Source organism: Mytilus galloprovincialis, chromosome 3 (genome assembly GCF_965363235.1).
Source record: "Mytilus galloprovincialis chromosome 3, xbMytGall1.hap1.1, whole genome shotgun sequence".
NCBI classification, from domain to species: Eukaryota; Metazoa; Mollusca; class Bivalvia; order Mytilida; family Mytilidae; genus Mytilus; species Mytilus galloprovincialis.
Genome location: NC_134840.1, coordinates 48,991,993 through 49,015,360, shown reverse-complemented (window position 1 = coordinate 49,015,360; position 23,368 = coordinate 48,991,993). Strand labels below are relative to the sequence as shown.

The following is a 23,368-nucleotide window of genomic DNA, read 5'->3' as shown; positions in this document are numbered from 1 at the left end:
AGAAAATAATGTATAAATCTTTTTCAATGAAATAACGAAATCTAAATAACCGCAAGTAATTTTTTTTCTAAAAAAAAAAACATGTTCTGTGTGGCACTGAAAACATGTAGTATACTCTGCACAGATTTAGGCCATTTTTCGATACACAATTTTGTTAGGAACAAATTACTGTCAGTATTTGATAAAACTACTTATAAATCTCTACTGAGCTTATATCTGGAATTCATAATTGATAAGTCAGTTGGTCTAAGAAGGAGCATGCTCCGAATGTAGGCTAGTACTGAAAAACACACTTTTGATATCAAATATGCTATTTAAATCCATTTTGTCTTTTTTGAAGTTTAAATTTGTCATATTTGTTTGAAAAACAGTAAATTTCTCATATTTATTTTTCGTTAAAACTTGATACGTGTTAGCTATTTTCCTCTTACAGTGCTTTCCTAAAAGATTTTTTCTTCAATTGTGTTCATCAGTAGCGGTCATGTGATATGTCTGTTGGGTCAGCAATCATTATTCTTTGAGGAAAATAATCATAACGGGTTTTTTGAACCCAAAGATTTCAACAATAGATTTTTTTTGTCTACTATAATTGTAAGAGTTTCTGAGCAGTTGCAATATCAACCAAATTGATTACACTTGACCTATACTTTTGACCTTGACCTCAGTTTCCTGCTCACGGACCAGGATATCATGCCAAAAGACACTAAATCTCTAGGTCTATATATGCCTTATGGTTACACCACCATATTTTTAATGAAAAACACAAAAAAGGAAAATAACTGCATGTGCCGGACCACTTCGATCCAATTAATTGATCTCTAGATCTTTATGAGAAAGTAACGCCTTCTTTGGAAAACAAACAACGAAAGCTTTTATTGTTGTTTGGTGATAACAGGAAAAATGATACCCGGGAACATAATTCGATATGAAAAAGTGTTGAGTTGAATAGAGTGTTTGACAGGCGCAAAAACTATTTGATTTCATGCTCCAAATAATTTAACAACATGTTGTGAAACAAACGCGACATTTCAGAGACAAAAGACGGACCAAAATATTCAGAACAAACTCAGAAGGTCTTTTCAAATAAAGGTAAATAAAGGTGTTAAGATCTGTTTATAATAACCGATTAAGGCAAGTAAGTTAGCAAAATAAGATTTCATTTTTTCTCAGTAAAAAAATATTGTTCAATATCATAATTCATATTTACTTTTTGGCCCCAAAGCACCGCGGCGTATACAAAATAATAGATTATCTATTATCTGAGGTTCGCCCTAAATGCACTACTTGATTAATATAATTTTTACGATATCGTTCATTCTTGGTAAGAATGTTTTGTTTTTCAAGGACACTTGACTATGAAATACTGCCATTTAGATTGGAAAAATGTGTGGCATACATTGTATTTAGACATGATTTAAACACTCCTACTCTAGTTAGTACTAAGTGTTTTGATCAATTGTGATCATGTTAGAGTGACAATACTTTAAATATATTTTTGACTAATATTGATTATTCAGAAAATAGTCCATCAATAGGTCTTTAATGCAGATTGAGCTTGAGCTTACCCTCCCGGAGCACCTGATATCACCCCTAGTTTTTTGATGGGGTTCGTGTTGTTTATTCTTTAGTTTTCTATGTTGTGTCATGTGTGCTGTTGTTTGTTTGTCTTTTTCATTTTAAGCCATGGCGTTGTCAGTTTGTTTTAGATTTAAGAGTTTGATTGTCCCTTTGGTATCTTTCGTCCCTCTTTTGAGACGGGCTTCATCTTGCCCTTTAACTAGACATAAGTGATGATAGTTTGACATCATATGTAGTTAACCAGACCGTTGTGATATTATGATCCTACTTAAAACCTAAGATTCATAAATGACCATACTATACTCCCTTTTTGATTCAACAACATTTTAATGATCTGAGAATTTTCGGACTGTTTGGTACCTACTTTGGCATACTGACACATTGTGAACGCTACTCATTCTTTATTCAAACACCCGAAAGATGTCTGTTTTTCATCGTGTGAAGCATTCCATTCACAATCTTAATCGTTATTTGTACTTGTTATTGTTTGCCTAAGTTATTATGGGTCTTTTTTCATTTTTGTTCCATTTCACCATAAAGGTACATTGAGAACACTTCTCTTAAGTTATTGAAGATCATATGTTCAATTGATTTCAAGTTTATCATCATCTGTAGTTGACCAGACCATTATGCTATCATGATCATTTTGTTTGATCAATGCTTTCCAAGAGTTATGGGACTTTGGCCATTCAAGGTTGTCTTTTTTATTTATGACCCCGCAACGAAGTTGTCGGTGTCATATAGTTTTACCCTTGTCCGTAATTCCGTCTTTCCGTGATTCCGTAATTCTGTCATTCCGTAATTCCGTCATTCCGCAACAAACCGTTATACGGAGTTTTTTTCTAAACGCCTTCAGATATTGGGCTGATTTTTGGATGAGTTACAGATCAAGCTTAAGTTTTGTTTTGCTCGGCTAATTAGGGCCCCGCCGACGGCGGGTCGCCCTATAGTGATCAGTCTGTCCGTCCGTCTGTCCGTCCGTAACACTTTCGTGTCCGCTCCATATCTAGAGAACCGTTATGATTTCATACTTAATACTTAACATGATTATTAACCAACACCAGAGGGTGTGTCATGTTGTATGTACAACTTCCTAGGTCAAAGGTCAAGGTCAAAAACTTTGGTTTCAGTTGACAACCCCGTGTCCTGTGGTGAAGATCGTGTCCGCTCCATATCTAGATAACCATTATGATTTCAAAGTTTATACTTGACATCCATTTTAACAACCACCAGAGGGTGTGTCATGATGTATGTACAACTTCCTAGGTCAAAGGTCAAGGTCAAAAACTTTGGTTTCGAGTTGACAATCCTGTGTCCTGTGGTGAAGATCGTGTCCGCTCCATATCTAGATAATCGTTATGATTTCAAAGTATATACTTGTCATACATTTTAACCACCACCAGAGGGCGTGTCATGATGTATGTACAACTTCCTAGGTCAAAGGTCAACGTCAAAAAAACTTTGGTTTCAGTTGACAACCTTGTGTCCTGTGGTGAAGATTGTGTCCGCTCTATATCTTGAGAACCGTTATGATTTCAAATATTATACTTGACATCCATTTTAACCAACACCAGAGGGTGTGTCATGATGTATGTACCACTTCCTAGGTCAAAGGTCTGTCTGTCTGTTGGTCTGTCCATCGCTAACAAATTTGATCCACATTATATTTTGAGAGGACAGCTGTTATTATTTCATACTTTATACCTGACAAACATTTTCAACTTAACATATATATTAACCAACACAAGAGAATGTGTCATAATGTATGCATCCTAGGTCTAAGATCAGTCTGTCGGTCTGTCCATCCGTTCGTTGTTCTTAACAAATTGTGTCTGCTCTACCTCTCGAGAACCATTAATATTTCATACTTTATACTTGGTGGGTCATAATATATTGAAGGCATAATTCTAAAAATATGTGACAAATATCAATTGGGCAGCACCTTTAAACATATTGTTCAAATATCAATCCATATATCCAGAAGTCACCTTAGAGTAGTAAACAATGAGTTCACATCATGCAGTCATATCACTATTATACTATGAAAGTAAGATGAGAATATTTATCAGTTTTAACTTAAAATCTTAGATCAAAATCACACATGAGACTATGTAATAACTTCAAATAATGCTTCATATCAGATTATCCATACAACTTATTTACCCCACGTTATTGACAGCGGGGCCCACAGAGATGGCTCCCATCTCAATGATATCTAGTTTTTGCTGTAATTTTGGGCTTTAGACTTTGACAAATTTTTGAAAATCACAGTTATACGGACTTTTTTTCTAAATGCTGTCAGATATTGGGCTGATTTTTTTGTATGTAAGCTAATCTTGATGAGTTACAGATCAAATTTAAGTTTCGTTTCGCTCAGCTGTTTTTTGCCAAAATTACGGGTTTACAACTTTGAAAAATGTTGAAAATCACAGTTAAACGGACTTTTTTTTCTATACGCCTCCAGATTTTGAACTGATTTTTGATATGTGAGACAACCATCATGGTTGTGTCCACATGTGTTATTGAAAATGCAGATTTTTCAACTTTTTGAGACGGGGCCATTCGTGTCGCTTTGACGCATTTAACTTTATTTTAGCAAATGACACTTTGTGAACGCTGTTTCGTCGCAACAAGTCTCGAAGCTTGAGTAGGTGGACATACTTTAGCTTGACAATTTTCATGGAGGGTATCAGACTCAGACTATTTTAAATATTATAGCATAAAGACAGTCATTACTCATTAGGGACCGTCTGTCAGTTCGGAGGAGTTTATACTTAAAACAAAGATTGATTGTTATTATGCATACCGGGAGTTATCGGACGTTGACTGTTAGAAGCTTTTTCAAGCCATTCCTCTAAGATCATACACACTTAATCTTTTATGAGTGTGTTTATCATTGTGTGAAGCACACTATAAAAAGCACACTATAAAAAATCGTCATTTGGCGTGGCTCGGTACTTGCACATCCTGCCATTGCCATTGTGTTTTAAGCTATGATAATTTTTTGTATTCTTGCCTTTCATTTTTTGCTTATGTGCTGTCTATATGCCATTTTGATTTTCTTTGTTGACATATTTGTTTGTTTTTAATAGTGATTAAGATTTTAACACAACAATGTTGACTGCTGTATCCAAATTTTGACAATTTTACTGCCTATTATGTCTGTTTGTTTTGTTCACATATTGTTGTTAATATAACGAAATTGCATGCGACGAGGTAAAAATAGCTATAAAACCAGAGTTCATCCACCAAATATGCCTATCCCAATTTAGGAATATGACAGTTGTTCCGTCTGTTGGGTGATTGCGCTTCTGATTTTGTCATTTGTTAAGGGACTTACCGATTAGCCTTGAAGTTCGGTATTTTTGTTATTTTACATGTTTGTATTCATTATTTTCTGCATATGATATTGATCACCATAATTCACAATGTTCAACACAAAAAACTGTTGATACAGTATTGTCAATTTCAGGTCATGCAACTTTTGTCATCAATATTGAATACATGAAGATGTCATAACTATTAGCTAATACTGACATGAAATTAATGCATTGTTCGATTTAAAGACAATAGTGATTATGCCCAGTCTTCAATCCGACAAGGTTACATGTTTTAATACGTGTAACTCCTATTAAATTTGACATGCATACTATTTATGTTTTCTTGTGTATAAATGTATCTATCATATTTTACATGCTCCCATTTTGCCGTTGGATCTATAACATTTTAAACGTAAGGTATAATATGTCATATTGATATTTCAAGGGGGGGAAATCAACTAATTTTACATATTTTGAGGATCGGCTGGTTTTATTTTGAATTCATTTAATGTAAAGGTTTGTTTTTCAAATCTAAACAGAAACACAATATCTTTAGCAAGCAATGTACAATTATATTAAAGACTCTTTAAAACTGCATCATACTTGCATTAATTCAGTACCTATGACTTACCAAATATATTGCAGTTATAAGTAGGGTATATCAATACAAGCATTAAACGAAGTCATGGTATGCATGTACTAAATTTGATGAAAAGGACAGGACTAAAAATAAAGTAGACATGTGTGTGAAGAAGAATACAGCATAACAAGTTGTAGAAATACAGAAGTATAGATTCTCTGATGTTACTTACTCATTGATGTTCATTACATTTTACTTTTTTTCAGAAATGGCGGCGTTTTGCATTTTAACGGTAGCTGCATGCTTTTCATTAACACTTGCACAGATGTCAAGTCTAAATGACCTGCTTACCCTTCAAGCATTGGACGTTGATATCCCCGAAGCAGCTATCGGGCATGCTCTAAGAGGTGGTGGATTATCGTCCTTGTTATCTAGAAGAAGAGGAGGACACCACAACTTTGGTGGTCTTCAGTTTGGAAGACAAGCTAGTGTACCACAGACAATTCTACCACAAGCAAATCTACAACAAGCGCAATTACAGCAAGCAAATCTTGGATCATTTGGGAATACAAGACAGACATCACAACAGTTCACAGGAGGTAATTCTCTTCAGCAAAGGGGAAATGGATTCCTTAACCAACAACAGCAAGCATTAGCACCTACGAACGTTGGACAGTTTGCATCAAATGCACTTGGTGGAAACACAGGTTTAACACAGATGCCACAGCAAACAAAACTAAGCGACTTTGGAACCGGCAGTCAGAATTTATTCTCTCAACAATCTTCTCTCAATGCGTTGGGAGGTTCTCAATTTGGAAGTTTATTAGGTCAGAATAGATTAACCGGAAATCAATTACAAGGGTTTGGAAGAACCGGCAGATCACTTAGACGTGGAAATGTAGGAGTAGGAGGCAGAAGTTTATCAGTGCTTGGATAAATTTATAAAAAGGTGGGTTTTATTCTTAACTTTTTTCAAATGAATTTATTATATATGCATTAACCTCATTATCAAGATACATTTTTTTTTTGATTCGAATGAAAGATGCGTGCATGTGTGAATATTATTTAGTACATGACAAGAAAAATTCTAAGTTTTTATTATGTACGATTATGTTACGTTTAACTTTTTGCAATATTTAGAAGTAAATGAATCGTTCCAGTTTTGTCATCAGTAAAAAGAATTTCAGAAAAACATTTGGTGAAATTAGGAACGTTGGTGTACTTCAAGATACAGACGTCTATTTTTGTCATTACCGTAACTGCTGTTTATCCTTGTTCTACTAGACAATATAAAAAAGAAGATGTGGTATGATTGCCAATGAGACAACTATCCACAAAAGACCAAAATGACACAGACATTAACAACTTTAAGTCACCGTACGGCCCTCAACAATTAGCAAAGCCCATACCGCATAGTCAGCTATAAAAGGCCCGTATACTTTATGAACATGATGCACTTTTACTTTGGCATTTATGCGGAAACACTTGGTACTCTGATTTAAAACCACATTTCGTCATTTGCAGGTTTTGTGCCTGCTGTCTTTCAATTCTTTTTTTCTTTGGCTTAAAATAATCAACGAATAAAGATTTAACTCAAAATCTAGAGACAAAAGTCAGTGTCCAGAAAAGGCGATATACTATCAAAATAAAAATGACCACTATCCTTGTGTAGTATATGTTTCACCAGAGGCATATATTATTATATGTCTCTATTTTCACTTAGAGTTTGAATTTTATAATTTACAGTACAATACAATATATGATAACAACTATAATACATTCTGTTTTTCTCTTTCATAGGTGTGTTTCGAGGAAGATAGTTTCAACATAAAGATTTCATATATTTTTTCTAATAAACATTCATTTAATTTATTGACAATTATTATAGAATTTATGTGAAATCCAAACACATATATTTGTGTTACATTTTATAAATATATGGTGTTTTACTATATTCATGTACATTTCTAAATAATGAGTGTATTGAATTCACATAAATAGTGTATTAGATTTCAATTGAAGCCACTTCAAATCTGACGATTAACAGGAAACATCAAATTTCAAACCAAACTGAAAGAGACACCATATGGTTAGAAGATATCGAATTGTTGTCATGATACACTCTTAGATGTTCATTTAATGTTGTCAGGGATATATCTGAAAATAAAGTATTTTCGGGATATATTATTAGTTATTTCGATATCACACATTCATCAAGATTACATGTATTGTATATTTTTCCATTTGTATTTATTATAAATCATTGCAATTTAATTTTCATCTCTCTCTTCTTTACATCCTTATATTCTCGCACTCTCACATCCCGTCAATAAATGTGCAGTTCACTATGTGCATTGCACCTGCATGTTTATTTAGATATATTCTGATCGCTTCGTTTTTCTCGTAGTTGTAATAAAGAACTTAATAGAAACGGCTATATACCAGCCGGTACTAGACCAAACTATTGTGCATTGCGTGCATTAATACAACAAATATGATAGTTTGCGGTATCAAATCGTCCGACGTAGTGTGAATGGGGTAACCTATGTATAATATTTGTTCAAATAAAGATATTAAAGTGATTTAAGGACTCTAATGTTGTGTTTTCAATTTAGCATACAGTCACCTATTACTTTGAACATAACATATAAAATTATATGAACTCATGGTTTACTGGTGTTCCAATTGAAACTGGAACCGGTTACCCCACTGGTAGTACCACCTTTGTTCATCTTCGGTTTCGGTAAGACTCGGCCGTTTGTTTAACTTCAACTTTTTGTGTTGTGTTAATTATTTTGTCAAAAAAGACCTTTTTCTTTTGATTTCAATCCTCTTTATGGTTTATTATTGCTTCATTGTATCTTCTAATATGAAACAAATTGTTGTCCAAATCTAAATGAAAATTTATGATACAAAAAAAGAAAAGAAAAAACTGTTGTTAAAAAAAAAAACGCCAAAAAAAATGTCATTCAATATTTATCAAGTATTATGATATTAGAACTGGTTCATTTTCCAAATTTTGATGGACCATCCTAATATGAAGCACAATGTTTTGCTCCGTTGAACGACCATAACGCCAACCAATAAGAACTGCACATTAATCATTAAACTAAGTACATTAGTCTAAAACGAAATAGTTGTACCGGAATAACCGTTTCACAGATGATATAGGATATGTTCCTTAAGTTGTAACTACAGTCCCGTTCCCTTTTCACGAATGTGACCTATCGAATTAGACTACTTGCCGGGTTTGTAATAACATGAGCAACACGACGGGTGCCACATGTACCCTACAGGAGTGCCTGAGATAACCCCCAGTTTTCGGTGGGGCTCGTGTTGCTCGGTCTTAAGTTTTCTATGTTGTGTTTTGTGTACTTTTATTTGTCTGTTTGTCTTTTTCATTTTAAGCCAAGGCGTTGTCAGTTTATTTTCGATCTACGAGTTTGACTGTCCCTCTGTTATCCTTCGCCTCTCTTTTGTAAACGACGGTATATTAAACGTTCAAAATGTGTGAACTTAATACAGCAAACTGAAGCAAAGTTGAATTATGGTATAAGAAATCAGTGTTTCATCAGAATATTTGTTGCTTTCAATCAACATTTTCCGCCTTGGAATACATATCTTGTTTCAATTATTAATCAATGTTATTTTGACATTATCAAACAGTGTATAGTCAATTTGAATTTGAAAGGAAATTGAATTAGCAAGGGTTTTTTCTCTTTATCTCTCTCTTTAAATTATATTTTGTATGCATGAGAAGAAACTGCAAACAAAAGTTTATTTTATTATCAAGGCATTGTGAATTGATTTGCTGATTTATAATGTCATAAAGATAACTTACCAAAAAACTTGTGTTTTGTAAATTGGCTACTAGTATTTCATTTGAACAATTCTATCAAAAACAAGCATAAGTAACATACAATGCAAACAATACGATGATGTATAGACACATTGCATTAATAACATTACATTGGTGTTTCACGAGGTTTAATTAGTCGGTATAGACACATTGCATTAATAACATTACATTGGTGTTTCACGAGGTTCAATTAGTCGGTTTAGCACGTGGGTTTTAAAGTGATGTTTGACTTAAAACCAAATGTAACATCGATCAGTTTATGTTCTCTCAAATGCAACGATATGTGCTCCGACTTACGCTATCATAGCCAAATAAACTTACAAAAAGAAGACCAAAGAAGCATTCAATTCTTCGATAAAGAGCTTTACTTAATCCTTTTGGCAAGATTTTAGTCCAACTGGCACCATGACTCGTCACTTGATGATGAATTTCGAAAATTTACAAAATAGTTGTGTGATTTATTTTAATGAATGGCTATTATCTATTATAAATTTATTGAACCATAAAACTAATTTTTGACTCTTCACATTGAATAATCCGCGAAGCTAATTTTTGACTCTTCACATATACTTTATGAACATGATGCACTTTTACTTTGACATTTATACGGAAATACTTGGTGTATAATTTGATGAAGTTCAATCAACTTGAAACTTAGTACACAGTCATGTTCCCTATGGTATGATCTTTCTAATTTTAAAGCCAAATTAGAGTTTTTACCCCAATTTCACGGTCCATTGACAATAGAAAATGATAGTGCGAGTGGGGCATCCGTGAACTTGGGACACATTCTTGTTTTTTTTTTTTTTTTTTTTTTTTTTTTTTTTTTTTTTTTAAATTACAGTTTATTCTAATTTTGGTAATATCCATTTGACGTGGCTCGGTACTCATACATCCCGTCATTGTGTTATTGTGCTACGGTAAATTTTTGTATTCTCTTATCCTTCGTTTTTGCTAATGTGCTTGTGAACATGCTTTTTTTGCATTTTTTTGGTGACATATTTGTTTGTTTTTATAGTGATGAACACAATGTTGACTGCTGTACCCCTATTTTTGACATTTTTACCTATTGTGCCTGTTTGTTTTTTCCACTACATCGTTGTCAATATACAGGAATTTTATGCGATGACATAGAAGTGAGAGGTTAAACTTGCTTCTAGAAACCAGGTGCAAATCCACCATTTCTACATATGAACATGCCTGATTCAAGTCAGGGATATCACAGTTGTTATCCATTCGTTTGATAAGTTTGTGCGTTTGATTTTGACAACTGTGTGAAGCGTTCGTATGCTGGCTGTTGCAAGGCAAAGTTTCTGTCCCTATCCTATAAATCCGTATTTTTTATTGTCAGTCCAAATTTAACTGCATGAACATCAATTGTTCTCGTCCTGAACATGCATGATATGCTTGCAACTGGACGTTAGGCAATCAACAACTCAGTTTATTTTCGATTTATGAGTTTGACTGTCCCTCTGGTATCTTTCGTTACTCTTCTATAAATCTCTTCAATCTACAGATTACTTTCAGATAAAGATTTTTTCAAGATTAACACATCTCTGGTAGAACAAATTATGGTACCTGATTTTTCAAAGCAAAGAACAGACGGAATATTCGTATGTGAATCACACTTATCGTATCAAAAGAGGGGATGGGACACTTAAAACCCTTTGCTACAGAGTCAATAATATTAAGGAAACTGTTCACAATATGTTGCTTCATACTAATTTTAAACAAATAAGCTGACTTCCCGTTTTTCAGACATTTTACACATTATATTTTATACTTAATTGTTAAAATCGACCACCTCAAATGTCCCTTGTAAACATGAGTGTTTCATTCATTCAATTTAATAAACTTATAGACGTTACGCGCGATGTTTGTACATGTAAGCGTAACACAACGTCGCGAATATTTCGTAACGTTCAAACCAAAACTTCGACTGAAACGTTGTTTTTAAGCAAGTGCGACATTCTTGCAACACTCCGCAAAACGGACGGCGCTTGTTAACTACTTATTGAAAATTAATGTATTTTAGATTTTTGAAAAATTAAGAAAAAAACATTTTTAAAAATCATAAAATTCTACCATTATACGAGCACTGATAAGCAAACAATAGACGTAAATTTGAGTCGAGTTCGTTTTTACGTAAAAAAATGGCGGTCCGACAACCTTGTAAGCCTTTGAAAAATCGCTCATAAATTACCATATATCATTTTTCAGGATATTTGTCTTTAAATTCATAAAATTAAGCAAATTAACATTGATGTAGTAAATACAAATACTACCTTTTTTCCATTTTAGATAAAAAAAAATTTGATTCTCAAATCTGGAATCCCATTTTTTCCCGTGGGACAGATTTGCCCTTGTTGTATGGAACGCTTTTTTTTCCTATGGAGTCATCATAACGTCATAAAAAATGCATACAAGACTGAATGAACCTTTCTGTTAAATAATGGAAAAAACAGTTTTTCAAAAATATTAAATCGTTTAGATAAAAATCATAGTTTAGTGGTTACAATAAGACTAATATGTTACGCGGGACAGCCTAAAAATAGCCGTTTTTTTTTTAAATGAAGCTTGTCGCATGCAGCAAAAAACATAGTTTCAACAATTATTATTTTCGTTTCTATTTTTAAAAACATATTTTTAAAAATACGTACAATAGCAATGAATATGATATCACAAAATTATATATTTTGAACTTGCATCTTACCAACTACACCGATTGTCCAATGAGGTACGAACATCGCGCGTAACGTCATTGTGTTTATTCGTTCATCTTCGTTATGTCGAGCACACGTCTTTTTATAGTAATGACGAATACCTAAAGAGTAATAAGTCTTTAATTTCTCACTTTGGCACTTTGAAATGAGGCTGTTTTTCACCTCGCATGTTTGACAAATTTTTACCAGTCATCCGGTTAAATCGAATGTAATTTGATGTCAGGATCTATGCGAAAAGTAGATTGGTTGTTCAAAATATTCGCTTTTATTTAAACAGAATTTATTGTTTGAATGTAGTGGTGTATAAACCTGTAAGATATTAAATTTTGTAACTGGAACAATTTCTTTTTTGGTGTATTGTAATAACTTTATTTTAGGGGAGCACTCAAATAAAGAACCTTTCAGATTTGCGTTTACCGGATAACATACCAATATAGAGATACGGATAACATACCAATATAGACATATGGTATCTATAATACTAAAATAACGAGGTCCAATTTGTCAGCAGTCATCGGGTAAAAACGACAAATCAAAGAAATCAACTTTATATATAGCTAATATAGAACAATGTAGATTAAAAATGGCACCACTCCAGACCCTTTTGTTTTCCACATAATCAGAAAGAGTTTGAAAGCAGAGAAAACTGTGTATCTTATAATCGGCATGACTTTATCAGATGACAATACCAATACTAAAATAAGGCTTACGCATAGTTATATACTTTAATTCAGCCACGAAACCGCGATATCACGGGTGGTGTGTTCTAGTAACATTTATAATATTCAAATATGTTATGGCATCTGATTTAGTTTACGGTTAACATGTACCCCATGTTGCTTGTACATACTATTTGGTGTACATGAATGACAAGGCATAAATAGTCATTTTGTCATAATTAACATGCCGTTTTTGTTGTTACCGTTTATGTTATGACAAAGAAGTATAGTTGGAGTTTCATACATGTGTACAATCATTTTGTGACATTTATGACGTAATCTGTTTAATGCTAATATAATACAAGAAGTTTAAATATATCCTGCAATGCAAGCAACTAATGAAAACAACACTAAACCTTTTCAATTGACACTAGAGTCTTCAAAAAATGTACTGATATTGCATTAATATCTTCACGTTCTCCTAAATCTCCTACATCATTTCTGTTTGCACTGAGTGGAGTGACACTAGGGAGCAACCATTTCACTTAAATAAAGTGGGGTTATGTTTTTTTGTCTGTGTCAGAAAAATTGCGAGAACAGTTTTTTTTCGACGCTAGCTAAATTGGGAAAATCTGGATTCAGATTTTTTTAGGTTTTTTTGTTGTTGTCATCAGCTTGACCACATATTGTTTTTCCATAATTACCCCTATTTTAAACTTAAATGGTCGTTGCCTTTTTTACCATGATAAATTCGGCTTCCACATAGGCCAAGTGAAAACTCGTGATGAAAGAAATGGTAAACAAACATGTAATGAAGATTGTGTGTTTCTATTCTGATGCATGCTTAACGTTATTCATACCAAAAAAAAAAACGTTATATTATATTTGAAGAGCTTTTTTTAAATTTTGATTGGGAGGTAACATTGTTAGTGATTTTATATTTGTTTACTATAATTTTTCCTAAATGTAAATGGTTTTGTTTTATCAACAATGTGAGGGTTACTTTTTGGATCATGCCTGTGTGAATTTGCTTAAAAGTTGATAAATTTAGACTAAATCTTGAATCCGAAGTAACTATTCTCATCCACATTAGTGATGAACTGTAAAACAAAAAAGTTCACTTAGAGGCCGAAATGCGCTTACACTGCATCTTTATTTTCGACAAAAAGTTGAATTACTTTATTGGTCTATCAATTTTTATACTTTTTGACCTGCTTCTCCACAAACTACGTGGCAGGAGTAAAAGTAAACACGCAGCTGCCCGGCTCAGAATCAGAAAGAGTAGCTGAGTAGATTGATATGCACGACGACCACTGAAAACAAGGAAACGTGGTATCATGATTTTGAATGAAACATCTATCCACTAGATTAAAATAAGACGTTGGTGTAAGTAACTATATGTTGTCGTATTGCCTTTCACATCGAGCAAAACCCATTTTGTACGGTAAGCTATAAAAGGATTCAACATTACAAACTGTGAAAATGTAAACGTGAAACCAAATAGAGACAGTCTCCTGACTTAGGATAGGGAAAAGATTTGGCGGTATTTGTCCTGTTTTTGAACACAAGATTCTCACCTTACATGGGACAATGGTGTAACAGCAAAACAAGACATTCTACATTGGCTAGAGGTATAGGGGAAGGTTGAGATCTCATAAACATGTTTAACCCCGCCGCATTTTTGCGCCTGACCCAAGTCAGGAGCCTCTGGCCTTTGTTAGTCTTGTATTATTTTTAGTTTTAGTTTCTTAAATTATGATTAATTTGGAGTTTAGTATGGCGTTCATTATCACTGTACTACTAAGTACATATATTTGTTAAGGGGCCAGCTGAAGGACGCTTCCGGGTGCGGGAATTTCTCGCTGCATTTTGAAAATAAATAACTCAGCCTTGATAATCCCAAAAATAAATGGTTTGTTCTATGGTAGTTTGAAAATAAATTACCTGACTTGCAATGTATTGAAAACTCAGCAGGTCTAATCGAAAGTATGAGATGGCACTAGATTCTTCATAAATTCATCTTTTCCCCCCAAAAAAATCGGGAAACACTTCCCAAATCTTTTAATAATAAAAGTATAAATATTATTTAAATATACTAGAAATGTCTGAAAATTGGTTTCATTTAACTTGAGGTATATTTTCTAAGGAACACTTACCTCACTTTTAGTACAGGGTCATAACTACATTGAGGCAAATGCCTCGTAGGAAATTTCAAAACCACACGCTCGTCTCCATATCAAATTGTGTTCACGGCGAGTGCCTTGCAAGAAGCAAATTCTGTTCTCCCTCAGACGTAGCCCCTGATTTTTCGGGATCAATGTTTCTTATTTATTTGTCTACTAGAACACACCCGCGAAATCGCGCGCATTCAGAGCGTAGTTTAAAGTATCAGTATGTAAAGTGTTGTTGGAAGAATTTTGTTAAATACAGAATGACTGGAGAATTTCAGCAAAAGTATCATAAGTCATAGGTTATTGGGGACAGGAAAATGTTTTTTTTTACCCTCCACCTTTATTTCCAAAGTTCACAATTTTTGGTTTTCTATCAATTTCAATATGAACATACATTTAGTATGTAATTATGAACATTTATTTAAGTAAGGAGCCTGTAATTCAGTGGTTGTCGTTTGTTTATGTGTTACATATTTGTTTTTCGTTCATTTTTTGTTCATAAATAAGGCCGTTAGTTTTCTCGTTTGCATTGTTTTACATTGTCATTTCGGGGCCTTTTGAAGCTGAGTATGCGGTATGGGCTTTGCTCTTTGTTGAAGGCCGTACGGTAACCTATAATTGTTAATTTCTGTGCCATTTTAGTCTCTTGTGGAGAGTTGTCTCAACATGGCAATCATACCACATCTTCTTTTTTTTTGTAATCAATGAATTTTGTAAAAGATTTAATGACTGGAGAATTTCAGAAAAAGTATCCAAAGTTCACATGAATAATTTTAGCGCTTATCTGTATATTATGAACATTCATTACTATATAAATAAAGCGTATTTACTTTCAATTCTAAGTTTACTAATCGATCCATGGTGATCATTGATATAGTATACAGACCCTCTCTATTTAATAAACTCTGTGATTGGAAGAATTTTGATAAATACAGAATGACTGGAGAATTTCAGCAAAAGTATCATAAGTCATAGGTTATTGGGGACAGGAAAATGTTTTTTTTTACCCTCCACCTTTATTTCCAAAGTTCACAAGTTTTGGTTTTCTATCAATTTCAATATGAACATACATTTAGTATGTAATTATGAACATTTATTTAAGTAAGGAGCCTGTAATTCAGTGGTTGTCGTTTGTTTATGTGTTACATATTTGTTTTTCGTTCATTTTTTGTACATAAATAAGGCCGCTAGTTTTCTCGTTTGCATTGTTTTACATTGTCATTTCGGGGCCTTTTGAAGCTGAGTATGCGGTATGGGCTTTGCTCTTTGTAGAAGGCCGTACGGTAACCTATAATTGTTAAGTTCTGTGTCATTTTGGTCTCTTGTGGAGAGTTGTCTCAACATGGCAATCATACCACATCTTCTTTTTTTTTTTGTAATCAATGAATTTTGTAAAAGATTTAATGACTGGAGAATTTCAGAAAAAGTATCAAAAGTTCACATGAATAATTTTAGCGCTTATCTGTATATTATGAACATTCATTATTATATAAATAAAGCGTATTTACTTTTAATTCTATTAAAGTTTACTAATCGATCCATGGTGATCATTGATATAGTATACAGACCCTCTCTATTTAATAAACTCTGTGACTGCCGTGGATAGTAAACTTGAAAATGATAGCAGATAAAATTCTGAAAATACACTTTATTCGTAGTATATGTGAATCATATGTATGTTCAAAGTATACAGAAAAACGCAAACCGGAAGTCTAATCTGACTTAAAATTTCGTACAATGACGGGACAATACCCGGATGCATTTTTTCTCGTTTTTCTCCTAAAATAACTCAATCTGAATAATCATATGAATGGATGACAAATGCGACTATGCACTGTACCTATAGGACACAGAGGCGTGTTGATTAACTTATTGTGGAAAGAAGAGAAGCGACACCAAAAATGAGGTCTTCTCGTTTAATAGTATAGATTGTTCATTAATTGCCCTTCTGTATTCTGTTAGTGTTGCATTCATTTTGTAATTTAGTAACTTTGTTATTAACTTGATCATGAGTTTTAAAAAAACAGAAGCCATAGACTTAACTATGTGAATTACATTTTTGCTTTATCATGCATATTGGTCTTTTGGTGTTGTCCCTAGAAACTTAAGTCTTACACTGAATCTATTCACAAAAAAAAATGCATCGCTCCGCTCGGCTAAACATGTTTCCCAATACTTTTGAAAATCTTGCTTCAATAGTGTAGAAAATAGATAACCTGCCTCTTAGTTTACAAAAACAAATAACCGATCCAAAACAAATCCTCATGTCCACCTCCCCACCCCTCCCCCCCTCCCCCCCCCCCCCCCCAGAATATCGAATGGTCGTCCCCTAAACACTTTTTTTTTAATATTCAAAAATCTGACAATAGTGTTGTAATGAATTGATAACTTTTAAGAATAAGTCTATTCAACGGATCGTGAGTTAACATTTATCGTCTCTTAATCAGCATGATCTATATATAACATCTTCGTCAAAATCCGGATGCGATTTGTGATAATACTTATACGAAGATCCAAGCATCATATTCTGGGGCGATTATAAAAAAATCACTCTGAATTAAACAAAACATTCTCTGAAACTGACATCAATATACTTGTTTTCTTGATTGATAGCATATTTGTTGCGTTTGGAGGATTGTATTTCATCTAACATTCGGCATCCTCATGGGAACCAAATATGTTCCTCTTCTTGCCGACTTGTTCTTTGATTCAAGTCATATTGAGAACAAACCTTTACGACAAATAATATGATTTTAGCATTTCTGTGTAGCAACATAACAGCTGCGCCTGAATATGGAGTGTATATCTCCCAGTTGATACAATATCCCAGACCTTGCATTTATTATCATTATTTCGTAAACAGAACGTAACAAACGTTTTGGCAATAAAAGAAATTAATGATGTCAGTATAAGAGAAAATTTTGTATAAATCTGTACTCAGTACTAGGAGTACAACATTCGTGCTCGAACACCGAATTGAGTCTGAGTACTTTTTTTTTTACCTTAAGCCCAGAGTCTAAATCAAGATCTTTATATCTACCTTCTTTTGTGGAACAAAATTGTACTAATTCTTACAACCTGTCTAATAGCATAGGATGAGAAATTCTTGTGTTAATTGTAGAGAGGTCAAATGTTTATCATATTTAAAAAAGATGTGGTATGATTTCCAATTAGACAACTATTCTCTAAAGACCAAATAAGAAATTAATAACTTAGGTCACTGTATATCCTTCATCAATGAGCAAAGCCTATATCACCTAGTCTGCTATATAAGGCCCCGAAATGACAAATGTATTTTAACAATTCAAACGCGAAAACTAGCGGCCTAATTAATGTACAATAAAATGAACGAAAAACAAATATGTAACACAGCAACAAACGACAACCAGTGAATTATAGGCTCCTGACTTGGGACAGCCACATAAGTATAAGTACATTATGTGGCGGATTTAAACAACGGTTAGCGGTATCCGAACCCTAACCAATCATTTATGTAACATTGCAACATGAGAACGAACTATACAAATAAGTTGAAAAAGGCTTAATTCATTAAATGAATAGAAATACAAATGCATATAACAAAACAAAAAACAAAGTGGACGTGGCTGGGTACTTGTACATCCCAACAACAAAAAAAGACATTAAGTACTTTTCTAAATACATGTATATCAACTTATAATGATCTTAGCATCCATATCGGATTCATATCGCCCCAGAGTAGGTTAAACTGTCAATCTAAATTAACAAAATTAACGAAAGAGAAGATTACCCCAATCTATTTTAGCTTATGTAATAACATGATGACGCTTGAAATTAGTGCACATGACAATGGGATGGTCTTCTCAACTAATTGTCATAAATCATTCATATAAACTAATGTCAATAGACAACAGATTATCGCATTTATCTACATGACGTCTTTCTAAAAAATATAGTACCCAAGTATCTCCTGAAATGGCAGAGAAAAGTGCAGCTCTGCTTAAAGTGCGATAATTCCATCAAGTTAATTCAATATGTGCAAAATGAAACCGAATCTATAGGGAAATATAGGGGAAATTTCTATAGATAATTACACGATTATTTATTTTAAGAACAGCAATGAAAACCAATACATAAAGATATATTAAAATTGTAATCCCCATAGTGTTTCTGATTAAACAAATATCAAATTCTAAACTAAATTGAATGAGAATATCAGTTCTTCAATCTTTTATTAGCGTAATACATTTCTTTTCCACCTACTGTATTTCTTCTTTATTTATAGTAATATCAGAACTGCATGTATGTGTTTTTTTTTCCGTTCTTGGAAATACATTAGACCCTCCAATTTCTTGAAATGTCTGTGTTAAAGTAGCCTAAAAAAATTTGGCAAATTAGTGGCTTCTTTTAAAAAACGACGTCAAAATATATTAAAAAAAAAGTATATAGAAAGTTGCATATGGAATATCCCATTAATGCATACAGTCGTATAGAATAAATATAATTGTAGGCTCCCTTAATATAAATAATGAAATATATCCAAATTTAAACTATGTCTACTACTATTTGAGATAAAGTTTTGGAACTATTAATTTTGAATGTTTTGTCAATTATGAAATAAGTAATTTTAATGCAAAAATTATGAAATATTACCATCAATGAATGGAAAATACTGCTTCATTCTTTTTTCTATCATGTAATGGTAAATACCATTATATTTACACTTTTCATTGTAATGGCAATGGCTCTTTGAAATAATAAAAAAAAAAGAAGTTTCACACGTATAAGTAAGTTTGCAAAAGCATAAAATGCTGTGTCAAAAATGTTTTGGTCCGAAAATTGAGGGTCCAGAACTAGTCTACCATGCTGTGATTCCTAAATAATTACAATATTGTTTAGTCTGAGGAAAGAATCAGTCCGTCATAGTTTTATTATGATTTTAAGGACACCAATCAAGTTTGAATCCAATCCAAAACACATAAGGAACCGAAACAACCGTAATGGATAAAAAATCATCCCATTTATGTTAATTAGGTCTTTCCACTTTTCTGTGGAAAGACCTATTGTTTTTCTTCTGATTATTTTTTTTTTCTTCCGCCAAATTTTGTTCTTGCGATAAACATTTGTTTCACAATATGTCGCTTAGATATTTGGTATATGATATTGAACAGTTTATGCGCTTTTGAAATTTACCCTGCGTAACCCAATACTTTTCTTTGTAGGAGTTATCTCCCCAAACACTGTTTTCCTTGTGATCACAACTCCTTCGCAACCGTAAAAGATTACGACAAATTTATTTTATAAAATTGCTCGTTATATCCTTCGCATGATTTGTCCAATTTCGATCGAAGCAATATGAATGTTCCATATGAGAGTTATTTCCCCTTTTGTATTTGAAATTTTGAAATGTATTTTAAACTGGAACACCATAAGTGATAGAGACCTAGGATATTTTGATTTGAGGTCCTTGGTCCAAAAAAATGAAAATTAGGTCAAGGTCAAAGGTCAAGGTCAAATTCTAATTTTTGAATTAGGCTTATTTCCACTCATTTCCAGAAACCGTATAAGATATCGACAAATTATTTTGACTAAATTGTTAGTTGCGACATGTCGTAACTTAATAATTTTAGTTGAAAGGGTGCGTAGACAATGAATGGGAGTTTTTGCCCCTATCTAATCTAAAATTATGTGTAAAGTGATATAACTTATTAACCATACATATTAGAGACCTAGGGTCTTTTGATTTGAGATCCTCAGTTTGTGACCTTGAAATTGAGGTCAAGGTCATAGGTTAATTTGACGTTCTAGATTTTGACCTTTAGTTTAAATTCATATCTATACACCATAAAGCCATATGAACTGACATTTTAGACTGATTTTTAATAATTTAATATCAAAATAGATATTAACTGGTGGAAAGACCTTCAATTGGTTTTTAATTAATCTGAGTTTTGTTTAGTGACACAATATATCTGTCCCAAGCAAAAAACAAAGCCCCCTCCCTCGTATAGTAGGCGAAACTTTCGATCTTTTATATATATATACAATGAATTCGTCAAAATCAGAACTAATTTATATACGTAATAATTGTAAAATTTGAGTTTATTATTCAAGTAGAAAAAAGGAAGTAATGAAGTAAAAACTCGAACTTGTTAATAAAGTCTTCGATTTCGAGTATGTAGGGGGTCTAAATAACTTCCGTAATGAAACTAGATTTTTTTATTATTTAAAACGCGATAAGTTTGAACTATTTACAATATCGTATTATTTCAAGTTTGGTAATTACAGTACATATTGTTTTTATTTAATTTATGTTTTGCTTTATAAAGCATCGATAACAAAAATAATAATAAAACAGTCTACAACAGACCATTACATGCTTCTGGTGGTATTTGTTTCGTCAAATACCATGTGCTCAGCAATAAAGTTGTGAAATCTGCTAGTCTCCGTGATGTAATAAGTGATATATGTGTTGTTTCTATGTAAATGTTGTATAATATACCCCATTTACTGTCCATGTTGACGGTTATATGTCATAATAAATAATTGTCATACCAAATCTGTAAAACACTATATAAACCTAACGAACGGTCTATTCTAGTGTCGGTGACCATTTAAAACATTTGAAGAAAACATCCCACAACAACAGTAAGTTCATTCCTGTATATATTTTTTTTGACTGTTTTTACACTAACTTACATGCGTATTAACTTACCTAATTCATTAATATGACATAATAGTGTTACATTTGTATAGAACACATATAGAGCTCTGATTTTCTGATTTTAAGTCAAAATTATAAAAAAAAAAAACTGCAACTGGCAATTGCATCTTTTATTTACATCACTGTCTGTTATGCTTCCGTAAAGAAAAAGATTAACAAAAAAGTACGGTGTACAGAAAAATGTTCATGATGGGTTCCTAATTACACTGAATATTACAATTTATATAAGAAGTTCCTGGAATGCTTATTCTTATAGATTTTGCTGATATGGAATGTCGAGTTCAACTGCAACGAACTTAAGCGAAACAACGTAAGAACTGTTTGAGACTTTAATTCTTAACCACATTAATATATAATGCGAAAAATAAAAACAAAACTTCGGCTACATTAAAACCCAAACACAATAAATAAAGCATTAATGATAGGAAAAATGATAGCATTAATAATTGATATTTGATATTTTCTAAATTGAAAATAAAATTAAAATCATCATCATAAAATACTTTCAGCTTTGCTAGATCATTTCACTTTTATTTCTACATTTGACAGAACATACACCATGCTGAGATTAGTTGCTCTTGCTCTCTGTGCCTCAATGGCTTTTGGATACGGATACAGCAGTGGATATGGACATGGAATTGAAATCCACGGGGGATACGGACAGAACTTTGGAGGATACGGAAAAGGAGGATATAGTGGGTTCGGACAGAACTACGGAGGTCTCGACCAGGGTTATAATGGCGGATACGGATCAGATCTTGGATTTGGCGGATATGGCCATGGAAATATCGGATATGGAAATGACTTTGATATCGAAGAAAGCTGGGGAAACGGATACGGTGAAGGACATGGTCTGATCAGTATTGATAACGGATACGGTATTGGCGGAGGATATGGTGGACAAGGATACGGTATTGGCGGAGGATACGGAAAAGGATACGGTATTAGCGGAGGATACGGTGGACAAGGATACGGTATCGGAGGTGGACAAGGATTCGGAAACGGATTCGGTTCAGGACATGGTTTGGTCAGTATTGGAAAAGGATACGGTATTGGCGGAGGATACGGAAAAGGACATGGTGTTGTCAGTATTGGAAAAGGATACGGTATTGGCGGAGGATACGGAAAAGGACATGGTGTTGTCAGCATTGGAAAAGGAAAATATGGTAAATATCAGTAATTGTTTAATTTCAAATCATTTAACAAATGTCATGTCAATGAAAATTGCAAGCATGCATGTTGCAAGCATGCATGATGCAAGCATGCATTTTATGTTTTATTCTTATTAATATCAGAATTAATTTAAACAAGTTACTAACAATAACATTCACATTATTGTACTTAACATTAATAGTTTAATTTGGTCGTCATATTCCTTATATTTACAAGTTTCTGTTTTTTCATTTGTAGGTCAGTATTGAGGACTATCATATGCACCATAGTAACAGAAACAGTCCCAACGTGCTACAAAATTCACAAGATCCTTATTAAAATAAAACTTAGAATTTTGAATATTACTTACTGTTTTCAAGTTTGATTCGTGTACATGTACTACTGTTTCTAATTGTACTTCTGTGATCTATAGAAGAATTTAAACCATTATTTATGTAGAAAAGAACATTTATAACTTAAACAATATCGAACTTTAAAATCTTGCGAGAAGAATGTGGTGCAAAACAAACATGTTATACAAAGTAACATTGCCATAATTATCAAATGAAAAGCAGTTCATTTTTTTTAATTTTTAGAACAACTGAGATAAAGAGTTTCAACAT

At 32.9% G+C, this 23,368-nt stretch overlaps 1 protein-coding gene and 1 long non-coding RNA gene across 4 annotated transcripts; both read left to right on the top strand.

The window, feature by feature from the left end:
- Positions 1 to 5,052: 5,052 nt before the first annotated feature.
- Positions 5,053 to 6,128, top strand: LOC143068202 (uncharacterized). The gene is made up of 2 exons (XR_012976137.1): positions 5,053 to 5,315; positions 5,745 to 6,128. It is a non-coding gene; the product is annotated as an uncharacterized LOC143068202 (long non-coding RNA).
- A 15,284-nt stretch (positions 6,129 to 21,412) lies between these two features.
- Positions 21,413 to 23,110, top strand: LOC143068201 (uncharacterized). Of its 3 annotated transcripts, XM_076242069.1 has the most exons (4): positions 21,844 to 21,903; positions 22,143 to 22,509; positions 22,540 to 22,759; positions 23,004 to 23,110. In XM_076242069.1, the coding sequence occupies exons 1-4, from the start codon at positions 21,866 to 21,868 to the stop codon at positions 23,012 to 23,014; spliced, it is 636 nt and encodes a 211-aa protein (XP_076098184.1). In that variant the 5' UTR covers positions 21,844 to 21,865; the 3' UTR covers positions 23,015 to 23,110. The 3 variants fall into 3 exon arrangements, with proteins under 3 accessions (XP_076098185.1, XP_076098184.1, XP_076098183.1); XM_076242070.1 differs by lacking the exon at positions 21,844 to 21,903 and adding an exon at positions 21,413 to 21,517 and having other exon boundaries at positions 22,143 to 22,759; XM_076242068.1 differs by having other exon boundaries at positions 22,143 to 22,759.
- Positions 23,111 to 23,368: the final 258 nt, after the last annotated feature.

What these genes read in the sequence shown, in the direction of transcription:
- LOC143068201 (XM_076242068.1), top strand. Translation starts at nt 21,866, where the DNA reads ATGTCGAGTTCAACTGCAACGAACTTAAGCGAAACAAC. An exon ending in ACGAACTTAAGCGAAACAAC is followed by an intron (nt 21,904 to 22,142) that starts GTAAGAACTGTT and finishes TACATTTGACAG; the next exon opens with AACATACACCATGCTGAGAT.